At 34.0% G+C, this 20098-nt stretch overlaps 1 protein-coding gene across 1 annotated transcript; it reads left to right on the top strand.

Annotated features, from left to right (window-relative positions):
* Nucleotides 1-17057: 17057 nt before the first annotated feature.
* LOC103436113 (cytochrome P450 84A1-like) lies at nucleotides 17058-19276 on the top strand. Its single transcript, XM_008374531.4, has 2 exons — nucleotides 17058-18081; nucleotides 18356-19276. Exons 1-2 carry the CDS (start codon nucleotides 17152-17154, stop codon nucleotides 18974-18976), a joined length of 1551 nt encoding a protein of 516 aa, XP_008372753.2. The 5' UTR covers nucleotides 17058-17151; the 3' UTR covers nucleotides 18977-19276.
* The last annotated feature ends 822 nt before the right edge of the window (nucleotides 19277-20098 follow it).

Genomic DNA, 20098 nt, shown 5'->3' with positions numbered 1-20098 from the left:
AATGAATTTGGCTCATTGTGCCACCACCTAATTAACTTTGACAAATTCCAAAAAACCCAAAAATTTCAGTGCTGAAAATATCCAAAACAACTCATGGACATGTCAAAAAAGGGATCATGCACTGAAAAAGCCAAATTAAACAACCTTTTCCTGCAGATGATGAACACAAATACGCGTTCAGATATATCTTGCATAGCACAATCAACTTAAATAGTTCTGCCTTTAAAGGCCAAAACTTTGGCCCTCGTTTTTCTTCAGATTGACAAAATGCACAAAAAGAAGAGTCCATAGAAAACAAAGAAACTTTGAGGCCATTGAAATTAATTTATGCTGCAAATTTTAGGAAATGTTGTGGACGGGTAATCCTAATTTGACTTCCACCAGTTCAAAAACTGTTTCTGGAAATGAAAACCTAGTTTTGTAGGGAGCCAATGGTAAATTGCGGGATTCCCACCAAGTTTGTAATTGTGTGTTCCAGAAAAATAAAGATGAAGATTGGGATTTTAAGTGAAAGATATACTACCAATTGATGAAAATAATGTTATCTGAACTGTGACATGTTCCCACCACTACTAAGTGTACCACTTATCAACACTTGAATTATTAGAAAGGCAAATAAAAATTGAACGTGGATCAGATTTTGGAAGCAATACAAGAAAATGGATCCATCATTGTGATGAAATCATTATGCAACGAGAAAAAATTGCAGAGAAGCAAATTAATGTTGACATCCATGGTGAGGTCAGTATGACTAAACATGAAGTAAGAGGTGGTGAGGTTAGTATGACCCATTGTACAAGTACACTTCTAGATGTTTCTTTTTAAATGATTTCAAAGGGTTAATTTATTTTCAAAGAAAATTTACTATGTTGTCTTTCAGTTTGATTAAAAGCTCTCTAATCTTTTAAAATGGACCACAACTTGCTCCCAATCATCAAATTCGATTAGTTTCCCTGAATTGTTGACGAAAATAAATCTTAAATTTGACAAAAAGAATGACAAACTTATCAATAGGCAACAAAAAATTAAAAATAATGTCGTTTAATCAATCAGTTGTAGCAAATATATAGACAGTTCATAATGTTGGATATAAGTCAACAATCTGTGATTTAAATATATATGCTAATAAACAATAAATGCAATAGGAATTAACAGAATATAAACTAGAATATGAATTATAAAAACAGACAACTTGAAGATTGAGGCTTGCGTACCGCAATGTCCTTGAAACAGAAATTTCGTCCCTACTCAGTGCTTGTAGTTCTACGGACGTCTGCTTCACCAGGATTCAACGATCTAAGTCAGAAATTCCAGCACCGGAAAATTGACTTCTGGCGAATATTAATGTGGTTCTCTCAGAAAGGATGTTTATGATTGCAGGAGAAGATTTATGATTTTTCTATATTCTAAATGCCATGCAGATGGATGTATATATAATGTGATTATACCTGTTCGCAACAGGTATGAGGAAGGGATGCATCTGTTGGGAGACATCTGCTGAAAAGGGTGTTTTTGTTTCTGCGTTTTCACACTTCAGACTTCATCTGAAAAGATGAGTATGTTAGTAAAAATAATTAATTAATTCCGAAAGTAATTAATTAATTTAATTATTAGAGCCCCGCCCAAGGCCCATCTTTTGACAATTAAATATATAGTAATTATATATTAATTATAATTAATTATATATATTAATTACCAATTAATTAGTACACCCCAAAGCTCAACCCCAAAGGTGAGCCTAATTTTAGTCTCCAGACCTATTACTCCAATCACTTTCTATAAAGGACAAAGCCTTATAAAGTGATAAAATCTTTTGGGAATGGCCAATGTGGAACAAAGAAATTTCTACTCAAACTATTCAAATTTCCAACACATAATGCTCATTCATTTGTTTTTGTACCATTTGATTTTTTATAAAGGCGATATTTATAAAGTAATTAATAATATGAACGGTTCTATCTATAAACACGAAGTTCTATGAATTAGCAACGATTAATTTTGAATAAAAACTTCTACTCATCTTTTGACTCGCAAAGTATTATTCTTAACCAAATTGAGGTGGTGAATTGAAAGAAGGTACAAGTTCACAGGGCATTGCTAAAATTTTCATTTGCTGTGTTAATTAATCTTCTTCATGTCGCGAAGACAAGATCTGATTGGAGACCACGTCGTTTTCATCAGATTCCAGTAAGATCAAAGCATGTGTTGCCATCTTGATCATTGACAAAGATTAAACAAAGTGTGTTGAATAAGAGGGGAGGGGGACATGATGTTAGTGGCCTACCTAAGTCACTTATCTATGATTCAAAGGCATTGCAGGAAGACAAAAACTGGTCGGGCGAGTATTTGCCAGCAGTTTGTGATTTTCCAACTCCTTGAATATGGGAACGAAGTGCTGGTCAATTAATTGTAGAACCGTCTCAAAGCTTGAACACTAAATTATTTAGCACATTAATTAAGCTTATAGTTGAAACTCACAAATTTAGTTCCAAAGGTTTCAATTTGAAAAGAAATTAGACAAGGAAGGTTGAGTAGTACTAAATTTGGGTAACATTTGATGACAACATTAAACTGATGTTTCTTTTCAATTAATATTTCAAGATGAATATGGATTTTATAAATCCGAAACGTTTACAAAAAAGGATTATTAAGTTCGAGTTTTGGGAGAAATTTTTCATTGTGCTCAGAACACGGGTAACACAATTATCTCACCATTTGTATTGTGACACGTGGTCAGAGCAAGCTCAGGCCCAATGTGGGTTGGGCGATCGTTCAGGGTCCAAAACAATTGGGGTCACCAAAACTATTAGGATGGTATATTCATATATGTTTTCATAAATATATAAATTTATAAATTTTGGAAAATACTCAAGAAGCTTAAGTAGAACTGGTGGATTTTGTTACTTAAATTAATAAGGAGGTCTTGTATTTGAAGTAGTATGTTTCCTTATTTACTTTCTAATTATTATATATATATTTTTTTCATAAAGTATAAATTTATAAAATTTGGTCAAATGGATAAGAAGTTTAACCAAAATTTGTGGTTTATGTTGTTTAAAATTAAAGAGGAGGTCCTGAGTTTGAAATGTTATGTGTGTTTTGTACAAAATTTAGTTTATAGATTTAGTCTTTATAATATTAGCTTATATGGATGCCCAACAACGTTTGCACTTTCTGCAAGTTGAAGAGCAATTGTTATTGGCTCAAACAAAAAAAAAAACAAAAAAACCTATATATATTTTATTTATTGAACAATTTCGAAGCTTCATGCACCAACCCCAACACGGCAACATCAACATGCCAACTTGTATGGACTACTTGTTAAACAAATAGAGTAATGCAGGAGGACTATCACACTGACGGGTCCAACTGCCTCATTTAATATCCCTTATAGCAACATCATATGTATATTATTAAGGAAATACAATTGTATATAGTAGACTAGTGATAACAGTCTATTCCCTGCATTTGGATCCCCAAATAATTAAATTTTTTTGTCAGTGTTTATATAGTTATTTTATTTTATAGTTATCTGTATTTTTGTTTTGATTAAGTCACAAACTGGGAATTCAAATAATTGAATAGCACATCTCATTTTAATTGTATCTCAAGCTAGGATTTTATATTTGTCGGTCTGAAAATTTCTACTTCAATTAAGATGGGAGGTCGGTTGAACTTTTCAAAGATACTGTTGTTGTTTTTTTTGTTTTTTTTGAATTGTTTAAAGATACTGTTTACTTAATGTCGTTTTACCAAAATAAATAAATAAATGTCATTTTACTTCTAACCCAAGCAAACAATTATTAAAATTTATATTTCAATTAAGATGTGTCAATTGCATTAGCTAGAAATTTAAAATTGAAATCCAAGTATCAAGCTCAAGTACAATTAAGTAATCAATAGTTGATCATATCTTAAAATCAAGTGGCTTAATTAAGATGTCGACGGGGAGGGAGTTCTTTGTTTACGGAACCACCAACTGGACATGAAGGGGACAGGAAAACCCTTGTTGATTAAACCTATGATATCAAAAATGGGTTATATGCCAGTCTAGCAAAGGTATAATTATCTTTTTAAATTCCAGTTAATAGACTCCAAAAAATTATAATACCACACACACACCTTAAATCGTAATTAATTCTAAACCTAGTCACATGCAAGAGAAATTTTTTATTATGACTGGAACACAGATGATACATTACGTGTTTTTATATAAGTGGTGGGTAATTTTATTTTTTAAGTTATTAACTTTTTAACACACATATCCACCATATGTATAGTGACACGTGGTGTATCATCCAGTATACCAACCACGTTGAAAAATTTCTCCACATGCAGAGTTGAATCCGTGCATGTTAAAACGAGCAAACTTGAAAAGTGTCCCAAACCTACCTTGTTTTTTTTTTTTTTTTTTTGGGAAAATACATAAAAATTCTTAGAAAAAGATAATTGAAATGGGAAAATGATTAAGATAATAAAAATGTGGTTGCGCTTGCATATTTATCTAGTTATTTCGGGTTTTCTGGTCATCAATCATATGATTTCGAGTTGGTGGAAATGTTAGTTAAACCTACTTGGCTAGTGAATTCCTTTAGGTCTCATGAAGGTCTATCAACTGAAAATGAATTTTCTAGCTATCAAGTTTCTACAGCTTTCCAGAAATTCTCCAAAACTTACTGGGTTGTTTGGGATTTCAAAATCGCATGAAAAATTAATGTCCAATTAAATGCAGAGACCAGCAAAGAAGAGAGGACAGTTCTAGGCTTCTATATACTCGAATCAAAATAATTAAATGGATACTGCCATGGATCCTAAATATAAATAAGCAAGGTGATAACTCATGAAAAATTAAAGGTGTACCCTTCCATCATGAATCTTATTAATGAGATTACTTCAGGTGTTTTAAAGTTTTTCATACATAACGATATACTTACATTAAGGGGTGAGAGATAAATTGATATTGAACTTGGTATATATGAAATTCAAACCTAAATTTTACTCATACATCAAAATGAATATCACTAGACTATAAAACTATGTAACGGCATGTTGTAGTATGTTTGTATTGAGAATTAATGATCAAATTTATTAGATTTATAACTGACTTTAATTTTACGTAGACAACATGATACCACATTATGAGTATGAAGGGGTGTTAAAAATAATAAAAAATGGAAAATATTTTTTGAGATTGTTTATATGAGATGAAGCAACTTAAACCATGTGCCAAACAATTCTCCTGGATCATGTGCACTATTATGCTAAAACCAAGGCATGCATATATCTTTGTCAAAAACGAAAATAAGGACAAAAAATTGTTACTGTTCCATTTGATCAATCCATAAATACTTTGAAGCAAGAGCTTCTTCTGTCAAACTTTACGGCCATTACCTTTCCAGCAGCTAGCCCACCTTAATTAGAGGGCACCACCAACACTACGTCTAACATTAGTCCATTAATTTTCAGCCATCTACACATTACTTCACAATATTCAAAAGCTTGTATGGATTTTAAACCTTTGCGGACCAGGCCACATTAGCGTGTGTGACCACAATATCAGTCGACAAGAACGGTGACGTTCATATTCATATATATAGCCAATGCAATTTGGAACCTTAAGATTTGTCAAATATACAACAAATACACGCAATACAAGTACGTCCGTGACAAATCCTAAACATAAGTCCTTTCAACTACAAATAATCTTTTAGGGTATGCTTAGGTGACAAATTCAAAATTTTAAAGAATTTAGGCATAGTGATGAAGAAATAGATTGCAAAAAGTCTAATGAGAGATAAAAAATGCATTACATTAGCATTACAAAATGCATGATACAATGATTCACAAATGACTATTAAGTTCTTATCATATAACTTTGTAATGATCATCATTTTAGTTTCTCTTATGTAACTTTTTGCGATTATTTCTACTTCATTTTGTCTAAATACTTTGTAATTTAGAAATCCTTACCTTTAGAGGTACCAGAAAAGTTGCTTATAATTGTGTGTGAATATGATAGGAACTTTTCACACTAATTCTCGACGTTGAATGACCCCCTGCTAGTAATATTATCTTGGGAACTTTAATGAAAAGCACCCGGTACTGTTCACTTTAACGAAAAACCACATTTTTACACTAAAAAGTCAATCATAGTACTATTCACTTTACCCTTTATTTTGTCCTTATCATTAAAACTCAAAGTTTTTAAACCCTTTTCATTAGTTTTCCTTATTATCTTCACTTCTGTGGGCTAATTGCCAAATTTTTAATTGGTCCTTTATAAATTGATTAAATTCTGATATGTCATCATTTCGTCATAAAAAAGATTATTTTTTCTTCATGCACACGCTACAGCAAACCTAACCCTCCCCTTCCCCTTCTTTACGCGTGTCCACGACAAAAAAAATATAGAGGCGGCAACTCGTTGGCTAATTAAGATTCATTTAATTTATTAATAAAAGGTGAGATTGATAATAGTAATAATAGAGAAACTAAAATTTTAAATTAAATTTTATAAAATAAATGAAGTGGTTATTAATCGTTGAATTATTACTTAAATGTTGATTAATGTACTTATTTTTTATTGGTGATATATTATTTAATTTGCAAATTTAGTTTAAAGTTTTATTCTCCCTAGCATTACCCGATTGGTAATGATGATGGTCTAAAGTAAAATTAAATTTAATAGGTTTTAATAAATACTCATTAATAATTCAATAAGTTGATTTACCACCGTAAAATTTATCTTTAATTACGTGACATGTCATTTTTCCATCGTTGCAAATCTCATTAATGCTATGACAAACCATTAATTATATGATCTAACAATTTTTTTTTTCTTGTCGAGCTAACAACTGTGAAGGTATAAATTGACTATATTTAATAAAAAAAGATATGTAGACAATATACTCAACATGACGATTTTACTTTTGACGTCATGGATAGACTACAAAATTATCTAAGGGAATAGATGTAGTCTACCCTTAATGGCCATTTATGCCACTAACAGATCATCGGCTCTCTAAGTTGCCCTGACATATATTATGGTCTTTTCGGGTTGACCACATAATATGTCATTCCATCAGGTTTACCCGATGCAATGGTGGTAAGTTAATGACTTTTTGGAGTTTCCTCTTGGATGTCTGGTGATCTAGCTCTTACCAATACGAACCTTCATAAGTGCTAATTGACAGGACTATGGAGATTGACCCGTATCATCAAGGACAGCCTATTATACTCTGCAGTCTCCCCTCCCAGTTGTTTGTTAGTGTTTTTCCCTATAAATAGCGAAGTCAAATAGAGGAAACGGTAATCGTCACTTGCTACTCATAACTTTCTCAAGCTCTTTTTTTTACTTTCTACTACTTTTCATATTAGAATTAATATAATTTAGGATCCAATCAATCAAGTTACTAAACTACATGTAAATCAACACAAATGGCATATTTGATAAACACTAAGATTTACTGCAATAGATAACTGCTTGAGCGGCAGAGACTATCGCTTGAGCGGCAGAACTCAATCATACTACAACTTGAGCGGCAGAACCCAGTTATACCAAATCTATGCATGGACTGATATACATGAATAAGCATGCAAACCTGAACTTGAAGCCATGATCTGTTTTAGGATGTATCTTCCATTCTCTTGTACGACTACAATGGATGTATTAGGTTTCAAATGGGGAAACCTTACTTAACTGTGAATCATCCATATTTATATCGAGAAGAGGGACCAATCCCATTCTATTTCTGATAACTGCCTTATCCCATTAATAATGCAGTTATCTTCAGTTATTATTAAGCCAACTGTTCTTCATTAATTCAAACATGGCTTAATCACATTTTTCCCTCCAGTATGTTTTACTTCATTCGAATATAAAACCTTAAGAAGTCTAACCATATATACAGCTCATTTACCAAGTTCAGCTGCAATCGGCAGTTTGATGAACTCACATATATGAATTCATGAATGATGAAACCACATGAATTCTTACATTCTCCCACATGAGTGAGAACAAACTGTTCAACATGATTGCGACCACTTAGTAAATGTGATCACTAAGCCATAAGCATTAAAAGACTTTAACAGTTAACCACAATGTGATAATTGCATAACCTAAGAAAAACATGATACGAAATAATGTATCAGAATTCTAAGATCACATAACAATATATAACATGATGTAATACTATCATAGAGGAACATTATATTGGGATCCAAATAGTGTATTGAAACACTCCCACATTTTGGTCCTAAGATATCATGATTATCTCATTTGCACAGATTTTGCAAATATTCATCAACTACTTATTCATTATTTTGTACTTAACATTACAAGTGAAATTAATCAACTTAGTACAAAACACCTTACTCCCACATTACAGATGATCCAATGAAGGATACAATCCCATTTTCATAACATGCTTTTTGAATGTTGTAACATGGATAGCTTTAGTCAAAGGATCCGCCACCATTTCATGAGTATTGATATGTTCAATGTCAATGATTTCATCTCTGACTTGATCTTGCACTTTTAAATACTTTATGTCCATCAGTCTCGAAGCTTCTGATCTCTTGTTGTTCTTGGCAAAGAACACTGCAGAAGTATTATCACAATATATTTTCAGTGGCCTCTCAATGGTTTTCACAATCTGCATATCTTGTAACAAGTTTTTCAGCCAATTTGATTGCCTCATTACCTCAAAGTAGCCAATATACTCGGATTCCATCGTTGACACTGCCCTTGTTTGTTGTTTCTTACTTCTCCATGAAACTGCCCCTCCTGCAAACATGAAGATGTAACCATTAGTTGACATTATATCATCCACACAACCTCCAAGGTCAGCATCTGTGTAACTAATTAATTCCAGATTATCCACATAGTTGTAACACAACACATGATCTTGTGTTCTTTTCAAGTACCTAAGAACCTTCTTTCCTGCATTCCAGTGAGCCACTCCAGGATTCGATTGAAACCTACCCAAAACACTCAATGCAAATGCTAGATCAGGTCTTGTACACACATGTGCATACATTACACTGCCAACTAATGATGCATAAGGCTTGTCTTTCATCAACTGAATATCATGATCTGTTATGGGACATTGTTTCAAAATAAACTTATCACCTTTTCTAATTTGTAACTCTCCATCATTGCAATGCTCCATATCAAACCTCCTTAACACCTTCTTGACATTAGTTTTCTGTGACAATCCCAAAGTTCTTTGTGGTCTATTTCTCACGATCTCAATTCCCAAAACATAGTGAGATTGTCCCATATCCTTCATATCGAAATAGCTAGATAAAAGCTTCTTTGTTTCATTCAACAACTCAACATTAGTACTAGCAAGTAAGATGTCATCCACATAGAGAACCAAAAAAATAAAGTTTGATTTCACAATTCTCATATAGATGCAATTATCAATCTTATTTTCTGTAAAACCAAAAGCTGTGACAACCTGATCAAACTTCTTGTACCACTGTCTTGAAGCTTGTTTCAAACCATAGATTGATTTGTTCAATTTGTAGACCCAATTTTCCTTCCCCCTTTCAACGGATCCTTGTGGCTGCTTCATATAAATGTTTTCATCCAGTTCACCATTTAGAAAAACAGTTTTTACATCCATTTGATGTAATTCAAAATTGAAGTGAGCAATGAGTGCCATAATAACTCAAAAAGAGTCTTTGGTAGACACGGGGGAAAATGTTTCATTGTAATCCACTCCTTCTCTTTGAGTGAATCATTTTGCCACTAAGTGAGCCTTATGCCTCTCCACATGTCCCTGAGAGTCACGTTTTGTTTTGAAAATCCACTTGGAGCCTATGGACTTCAAGTTTTCTGCATTATCAACTATAGTCCATACCCCATTTTTATGCATTGAAGCCAATTCATCTTCCATTGCAGCTCTCCATAAATTGGAGTTCACAGATTCCATAGCCTTTTGATAAGTGACAGGATCGTTTTCATAACCAACATCATAATCCATTTCCTGCAAATAGACCATGTAGTCATCTGGAATAACTGATTTTCTTGTTCTTGTGGATCTTCTTTGAACATGTTGGGAAGCATTCATGATGGAGGTAGGTTGAGATGCCAAGGAACCTGCTTGAATTGTAGCTGGTAGGGCTTGAATAGAGTGTGTAGGTTCCTGCAAATTAGAACTGACTCCTACATTTCCACTGTCATGCACTGGAATTCCTTCGGTTGTTGAAGTTGTATGTGAACCAATTGGAGCAAGTGCCAAAGGCAATAACAAGGACTGAGTGATCTCAGGAGCATCACCAATTATTGATTCATCGTCATTATTTTCTTCAAAAACATAAGATCTTTCGCCTGACACACAAGGTTCTTCATAATTCTCAATAAACTTCGCATTGTGACTTTTTGCAATTCTTGTATGGTGATGAGGACAATAAAATCGAAAACCCTTAGACCTTTCTGCATATCCAATGAAATAGCAACTGGTTGTTTTGGAGTCCAGTTTTCTTTCATTTGGATTGTAAAGTCTGGCTTCACATTGGCATCCCTAGGTGTGAAAATGTGCCATGCTTGGTTTTCTTCCAGTCCAAGCTTCAAAAAGAGTGACAGTCAAGACTTTTGTAGGCACCTTGTTCAATATATAATTTGCAGTTTTGATGGCTTCTCCCCATAAAAACTCAGGCAAATGAGATCGAGATATCATACTCCTCACCATGTTTTTTAAGGTCCTATTTCTTCTTTCTGCAACACCATTCTGAGATGGTGTTCCTGGGGTTGTGTACTGAGGTAGAATGCCATTTTGTTGCAAATAAAGAGCAAATGGACCCTTGTTTTGTCCACTTTCAGTATACTTGCCATAGAACTCACCTCCACGATCTGATCTTACCACCTTAATTTGTTTTCCCAATTGTTTTTCAACTTCAATTTTGAAAATTTTAAAGCAATTTAAAACTTGTGACTTTTCTAAGATTAAAAACAAATGAGTGTATCTCGAGTAATCATCAATAAAGAGGACGAAGTAGGAGTTTCCACATATGGTTTTTGTTGGAAATGAACCACATACATCTGTGTGAATAATCTGTAACAGATCATTACTTTGTGTGGCTTCAGTTGTGTTCCTAACATTGGTAGTTTTGCCTTTGTAGCAGTCTATACATTCCTTAAAATCATTAAAGTTGATGCTTGACAGTATGCCATTCTTCACTAATCTCATCATTCTATCTTTTGATATATGTCCCAGCCTTCTATGGCACAACATAGAAGAGCTGTCATTAAGATAAACACATTTAGAGACAGAATGTTCAAGATTGAGACAAGTTTCATAATAATTGCATTCAATCTGCCAAAGATCTCCATTTGGGAATGCATATCCAATAGGATTGTCAAACTGGTTCTTAATGAAAAACTGAATTTGATCAATGTCTCCAATATATGAAAAACCATCCTTAACAAACTGAGTAACAGAAAACAAGTTCCTTCTTATGGAAGGAACATAGAGTACATTATTTAGAGTTAAAACATAACCAGATGACAACTTTAACATAATTCTACCAATAGCTTCAACTACCACTTTATTTCCATTTCCAACAAACACATTGTAGACCTCTTTACTTGTCCCCTTCTGGTTTTGAAATCCCTGCAATGAATTTGTGATGTGGATTGAACAACCAGTGTCAAACCACCATGAGTTTTGAGGAATGAAAACCATATTAGTTTCGACAGTGACAAAAACATTAAATACAGTTTTACCTTTCTTGATCAACCAAGTCTTAAAACTAGGACAGTGTTTCCTCAAATGCTCTGTGGATTGACAGTAAAAACATTTTTTAAGATGGATTGGATTCGCTCGCAGACCAGTGGAAGATGAAGCACCATTGTTCTTGACAACAACCGAGGTTGTTTTGTAAAGATTTCTTTGGACCAAAATTTGCAGCTGCTTGATTTTTGAACCCTAAGTGCTTCTTGTTACCTTTGTAGTTGTCATTTTTTAATGCAGCAGCCCCCATTTTCCCTTTTCCTTTCCCAAAATTGACAAGATTTGCTAACTCTATTCCCTCAGCCTTAGACTTCTTCATCCTTTCTTCCCCTTGACAGCAAATGGAAATGAGTTCATTGATGGTCCAAGTCTCTTTCTGTGTGTTGTAGTTCACTTTGATCTGATCACAATCACCAGACAAGGAATATAGGGCCATGTGCACCAAAAATTGATCTGTTATCCCTATCTCCAATGCATTGAGTTTGTTGGAGATGTTCACCAATTTCAGCAGGTGTTCACGAACACTGATCAATCCATCATGCTTAGTGTTAATCAGTGCAGTGAGATATGCACCTATTTCAGCTTTATCAGACCTCTTGAATTTCTCTTCAATCCTAGCCATATAATCCTTGGCTAAGGCACAACTAGGTATTCCCTCTCGAATATGTTCCTCCATAGCATTTTGCATAATGAGGAGAGACATTTGATTAGCTCTTTCCCATTTTGCAAAGGTCTCTCTTTCTTGTGCAGTACTTGAATCAGTTAGTGCAGCAGGCTGAGGAGTTTTGAAAGCTACACTGAATTCCAGCATTCCTAGATTCATCTCAATTTGGTGCTTCCATGTGTTGAAATTGTTACCATTCAACTTCTCTATAGTCACAAGATTGAGCATATTGAAGCCTGCATAAAGTATTTTTCATTTGTGAATTCATAAGTTTGTGATCAAGAAATAACACATAATTTTCTTGTCACACCAGAGTCACATAATTAGTATCACCTTTGGGCAAGATACCATCTATACATAATACAAATTCTTAAGTCTTTGCAAGCCAAGGATAAAAACACATGATCTCTTGTAAAACAACACCTTTAGGCAAGAAAATTTTACAAAACTATCATGTTCATCATCACTCACTATACATCAGTTTATAAGAAATCCCAGTAAACAATTTCTTTAGAAATATCTTTACTTGCTTGACTTGTAGACTGCTTTATTAAGTGTTTATTTTTTATACTTGAATCATAAGATTAGTTCATACACTTTGGTGTAACCAACTAACAAATCGTAATGTATCAACACTTAATACTGAACTTGAAGCCATGATCTGTTTTAGGATGTATCTTCCCTTCTCTTGTACGACTACAATGGATGTATTAGGTTTTAAATGGGGCAACCTTACTTAACTGTGAATCATCCATATTTATACCAAGAAGAGGGACCAATCCCATTCTATTTCTGATAACTGCCTTATCCCATTAATAATGCAGTTATCTTCAGTTATTATTAAGCCAACTATTCTTCATTAATTCAAACATGGCTTAATCACATTTTTCCCTCCATAATGTTTTACTTCATTCAAATATAAAACCTTAAGAAGTCTAACCATATATACAGCTCATTTACCAAGTTCAGCTGCAATCGGCAGTTTGATGAACTCACATATATGAATTCATGAATGATGAAATCACATGAATTGTTACATTTCTGACGTAGGCATCTGATATCCTTTGGCGGCACCCTTCCCCTTTTGCTAGATGTCGATCAATTAGGCTAATAGTGTTTGTTCTCTTATTAGTGAAATTTTGTCAAATTAGTCGTGTACAAAATTTCCATCCACAAAAACTAATCTAAAAATCTATCTAAAATACAAACCTAAAAAAATTTAAAATGCAGCAATATATATATAAAGTTTACACAAAAAGGTTAAATGGTGGTGCTATCCACATAATCATTTTCACTTCTTACATACTCCTCTTAATTTCCGACAATTGGATCAAATGAACTGAAAAAGATCAATGAACAAAAATTAATAAAAGTGTGTAGTAGGTAAAAAATGATATGAATAGCAGTATTCAAATTAAAATGTAAACTTCTACACAACAAAGTTAAGAATGTGAAATTTCACACATGGGAGTTGATGATGTTGAGAGGTGGTCGTTATCCCTTTCCAATTCCGAGTTTAAAACACTTACTTGATAGTTTTCCAAAAAAAAAAGAAAAAACACTAGGAAGCTAACTAGTAATAAAATGCCAACACAGGCAGGAAGTAAACACAAACACATTTATTATAAAAAAACGTGTCAAAATTTGAAGGATGTTCATGCCTCAAGTGGTGGTCCGCTACCACATCTCAAGACTTCACTTTCTTTAATTTTCGGAAATTAAGTCACGTAATGATTTAGGCGAGGGAAAGAGATCCTCCCGCTTCTCTTCCACTAAGATTACATAATTAAGTGATCCGAATCTTCCAAATTTTATCAAACGGTCCACTTATTTTGAACCTTTAAAAATTGTGATAATTTTTGACCGTTTGATAAAATTTAAAATGTCCAAATCACTTGAACTGGTAGCATTGGTGTAAGACATCTGGAGATGATCTCTTTCATTAGGTGAGTATTGGCCATAAAATGATTTCAACTAAAATAATATGTAGTTTTTCGGGTGCTTATCAAAGATTTAAAAAAGGTTTAGCGGATCATAATTAATATCAACGTTGTTTCAATTTAATTACATGTTCATTTTAAAAGTAAATATGTGTGAATTTTTGTGATTTTTTTTTAAATATATGTGAAATTTTGTCAATAAAATCTCAATAAAATTTTTTATTAAAAAAATCTCAATATAAAAATAATTTAACTTCGTCAAAACTTTGACGTGGGACATACTTCAACAGCGCGTTGGGGTTAATTTTCTGTTAAAGATGTAAGCCTTTCAAAGTGTGGTTCATACACCCATCATATAATGGAATGAATATTCGGAGAAAAGAAGTGGGAAAATATCAAATCAAATCCGAAGGCGCCAGAAGAATTATTAAACTAATGAATGATGTTATGGTGATGCTAAAACACGCAATCTAATCTAATCTCGTAATCTTATCTTAGGTTTGAAGTACAAATTAACCCCATTTATCATATATTGCAGTGAGGTGACAAGGGTTTGAAATGGTGAAATGAAACCGTCAATGGCTGGAACGTCTAAACCGTGAGAACTACTTGGTATGGCTAATAAGGTCGAGCATCAAATCTATCACCTTTCAGATACAATACTTACTAATAGATTAATCATGTATGATTCACATTGAAGAGATCGGGGGTTAGGTGTAGCCAATTAGGGTTTTACCCAAAAATTAAAAAGAAACCCACAAAATAAATCAAGATTTGTTTTCCAAAGAAGCACCATCATAATTTGACTAGTAATTTAAGGAACCAATATGTAACTCACACATATATATATGATTCAATAAAAATATAAGAGACTAAAAAGAGTGCCCAACTGATAACTAAAACTTGATTTACATGATATTTTTTTAGGAAACAAATCAACAATCGCATGAGATTCGATCAATTTGGTGAATATATTTATATTTGGGTGGAGAGGACCAATATGCCTCACATGTATGTGACTAGTTCGACGAAAGTCCACAATGGCAGCAGCTCTTCTTGTTGCCTTCCAGCCATGGTTGAACTTTAGAACCATTAATTTATTTTTCTCAGGAAAACATTAATAAAAAAATGTCAACACATATTATCCAAGATTCGTCTGTAAGTTATTTTGTCTAAATTGCAAGAGCTGAACTCATTTCTTGTAAGTTTAGTTTTATTTATTAGTCCTTTTATTGAAGGAATTTCAGATAATCAATTCCATTTGCTGTACGAAATCTCTGTTAATTAACTTAATTACATGTATATCTCTTTCGTGTTAATCAGTTTAAGATGTACTTAGGTTTCCAAGACATATAAATTATTTCAAGGCGCCACATAAGGTATATCTTATAACCAAACCATGTTTTCTTGTAATCATGTATATGCATAATAATATTTTATTTTGACAACATGATATGATGTCTATAACGTAAAAGTTAATATTGTTATAACAATAATGATGTCATTATGTGTTATGTAACTAAAATCTTACTATTATTGTGTAACCTTAGACTATAAATCTTAACGATTATGGTGTAATTAACCTTATATTTCTTGTAGTCCAGACGTTGAATGTTAACATTATTTTATAACACCAAATGTGAAGGTAAAGAGTCAAAAGTGAATACTGATAAATGTGAGATTTCTTGACGTCTATTTTTAATAACTTGCGTCTATAAACGCTATACTATAACAAGACATTCATAACCATCAAACATTAGTGTAACAATATCATTCCATAACCTCGATCACTATTTATGTAACGTTGAATAGTAAATGACAATTATAATATAATTGTTGTTATACAAATGGTGGCGTAGAAATTTGCTTTATTAATTTGGGACTTATTTGTAAAAATATCAGTTGTTTTACTTCAGACAAAGTCAAATTGAAGCAATTTTGTGACGTTGTTCCTATGAGTAGACTCTATCGTTCCTATGAGGAGACTCTACGAACTCTCTCATTTCTTGTTTGTTTTAGGTGGAGCGTCTTACTATTAACTAATTAATACTCCCAGTCCACACTTCATATATTTATAATCAAATTCCTACGTCTCTACTATGATTGGATGAAAGAAATAAACTTAGAATTTAGATAAAAATCAGAATTTATAAATTGATATACACCAATTCGCTTGTTTGAATTTATAAACATAGAAATTTAGAATTTCAGCGTGAAAGAAAAACTTGGAATTTAGGACCTCCAATTCCCAAGTTTAAATTCCATGTAAATAGGTATCATTTCTCAATTTCTATGATTGAGAGTTTAAAATTAACAAAGTTCATTCTCAATTCTATTGTTCTTTTAGGTTAATCAAATAAGAAAATTCATAAATTTTAGAAAATAAAATCTCGTCATTTTAAAATTTCTTAATAACTTTAAATTTCTCCATTCAAACATAGTATAAACGTCGAAACGGCTCGAATTTGGATAATGAGAAAAAAAAGGGATTCAATCCAAAAATCCCCAAACTTGGTTTCTTGTCCCATACTATTTCTTTTCTTTTCCAACTTTCATACCATAAAAATACTATAAACAAAACTAAACAATCTCAATTGTTTTTAAATAGTTTATTTCTCGATAGCCTGACCAAATTCCACTGTAGCACTAAAAAAATAAATAAATAATCCAACAGTTGCACAAACTTTGTATATAAAAGGCACCATAATATCTCTTCCAACTTAGCAACATTTGGAGGTTGCCCTGCTACTTCTGCTAATCATACCCACGAAAAAAGGTAAAAACAAAAAACAAAAGAAACACACACAATATGGATTATCTTCTGCAGTCCTTGCAACCCTTACAATCCATGACACCACTCTTGCTCATAATCCCACTCCTATTTCTCCTCCCTCTAATTTTCCGTTTCCGGCGACCACCACCATACCCGCCCGGCCCCAAAGGCCTACCCCTTATTGGCAACATGTTATTGATGGACCAACTAACTCACCGGGGCCTCGCCAAGCTGGCCAAGAAATACGGCGGCATATTCCACCTCCGCATGGGGTTTTTACACATGGTTGCGATTTCCAACCCTGACGTGGCACGACAAGTCCTTCAAGTCCAAGACAACATCTTCTCCAACCGCCCGGCCACCATCGCCATCAGCTACCTCACCTACGACCGCGCTGACATGGCCTTCGCGCACTACGGGCCCTTCTGGCGCCAGATGCGTAAGCTCTGCGTCATGAAGCTCTTTAGTCGCAAACGCGCCGAGTCCTGGGAGTCTGTCAGGGATGAAGTGGACTCATCGGTTAGGACCGTCACAGTTCATGTTGGTTCGGCTGTAAACATCGGAGAGTTGGTTTTTTCGCTCACGAAAAATATTATTTATCGGGCGGCGTTCGGGACGAGCTCTCAGGAAGGGCAGGATGAGTTTATTGGGATACTGCAGGAATTTTCCAAATTGTTTGGAGCTTTTAATATTGCTGATTTTATTCCTAGCCTGGGGTGGGTTGATCCTCAGGGGCTAAACAATAGACTCGCTAAGGCTCGTGAGTCCTTGGATCGGTTCATTGACACCATCATAGATGATCACATGGAGAAGAAAAGGAATGGTAAGGGAGTGAGTGACGGTGAAACGGACATGGTGGATGAGTTGTTGGCTTTTTACAGTGAAGAAGCTAAAGTATATGAATCTGAAGATAATTTGCAAAACGCCATCAAACTTACTAGGGATAACATCAAGGCCATCATCATGGTAAATAACTATTACACAATTTCATATCACATATTTATATTATAACCCCACAGGTTGAATGTCTATGTAACCTGTTTTCTTGGACTAAACTTTTGGCTAATTTTTTCTTTTTATCTGATCAGATATATTAATTGCGTATTGAGACAATGAAGATAGAAAGTCTAACATATTATATTATTTTGAAACTGATTGTTTAAATTGACGATCTGACTAGGTATATAACATGCTGTATATGCAAATTAATAAGCTAATTATATATGCTACGTACTTTCAGGACGTAATGTTTGGCGGGACGGAGACTGTGGCGTCGGCAATAGAGTGGGCCATGTCGGAGCTGATGAAGAGCCCGGAGGACCTAAAGAGGGTCCAACAAGAACTTGCTGACGTGGTGGGTCTAGACCGTCGACCTGAAGAGACCGACTTCGAGAAGTTGACATACCTAAAATGTGCCCTAAAAGAGACACTACGACTCCACCCACCAATTCCACTACTCCTCCACGAGACCTCGGAGGACGCTGTAGTAGCCGGCTACCGCATTCCCAAAAGATCGCGTGTGATGATCAACGCGTGGGCCATTGGACGTGACAAGGACTCGTGGGAGGACGCCGAGTCCTTCAAGCCCTCGAGGTTTTTGAAAGAAGGTGTGCCTGACTTTAAGGGGAGTAACTTCGAGTTCATTCCGTTCGGGTCCGGTCGGAGGTCGTGCCCGGGCATGCAACTAGGGTTGTACGCGCTGGAGATGGCGGTGGCACACTTGCTTCATTGTTTTACGTGGGAGTTGCCTGATGGTATGAAACCTAGTGAGCTCGACATGAACGACGTGTTTGGACTCACCGCTCCGAGAGCGAGTCGACTCATCGCCGTACCGAGTAAAAGGGTGGTTTGTCCACTCTGATGGTGATGAAAAAACAGAGAGAGAAACAGTGGTGGAATTTGTTTGGAGTGTAATGATACTGTGAAAACTGCACAGGTAAATTGCAAGCGTTTTCTTATTGTTCTTTTGAAAAACAAAATAATTACAAAGAGAACATGAACAGTTGTGAGGGAATTTTTAATTCACTCTCTTTGTGTATATAGACACTCTCTTTTGTTTTGTTTAATATGTATGCAAATTTATCGTTAATTTCCTGTTTTTTTCCTTTTTGTTTTGTTATTATTGTATTGAAATAAAAATATAATGGCTGAGTTACAAAAATTATTTGTCATGGTGGAAAAATTGATGGACTGCTTATGTTACGATTTCAATTTGTTTTCTGGGTCGGTGGCGCAATAGTAGAATTATTTTGTTTAAAAATGAATGAATAAAGATTAAATAAAATTAGCTCTTGAACAACGGTAGAATAATGTTAAATCATGCTTACGATAGAAGTAGCTCACGCTGTCCTCAGCAGTTGTGAAAATTGACATTTAAGTTGACTGTTGCATGTCACTTATATATTTATTTGTGGTTAAAATTGTTACATAAAAAATATGAAGAGTAATGCTGTGGAGGTTAAATTTATAGACTAAAATTGCAAACTAAATTATGTGTCACTAATAAGAAATTAGCACTTTTATCAACGTTTAAGTAATAATTCAATCATCAATATCCATATCATTTAATTTACAAAACTTAGTCTACAAATTTAATCTCCCTAGCATTACTCAAAAGTGAATGATTGTGAAAATGAATTAAGGTTGGTAGGACTTTGACATATAAATCTAAATATAATTAAGAAGGCTCTAGGGTAGTGCTGTTCACACACCTTTTTTTACTTCTCTCACTCTTATTAATTTTGTTTATTGATCTTCTTCAATTAATTCAATCCGGCGACCGAAAATTGAAAATAGTATGTGAGAAGTAAAAATTAGTGTGTAAGTAGCACTACCCGTGGCTCTATATATGGTGCCCAAGTCAGGTTGATGCATTTTGGTGGCTCCATATTTTTGCAAGACAAGTGCCCTAGCTAGTGACCCGAAGAGATCTTGTTTATGAACTAGTTGTATACAACTGTTTGTTATCTCTCATCATGTTAAA

Source organism: Malus domestica, chromosome 15 (genome assembly GCF_042453785.1).
Source record: "Malus domestica chromosome 15, GDT2T_hap1".
Classification (NCBI taxonomy): Eukaryota; Viridiplantae; Streptophyta; class Magnoliopsida; order Rosales; family Rosaceae; genus Malus; species Malus domestica.
Note: the sequence above shows the minus strand (reverse complement) of the source record. Positions and strands in the feature narration are given on the sequence as shown.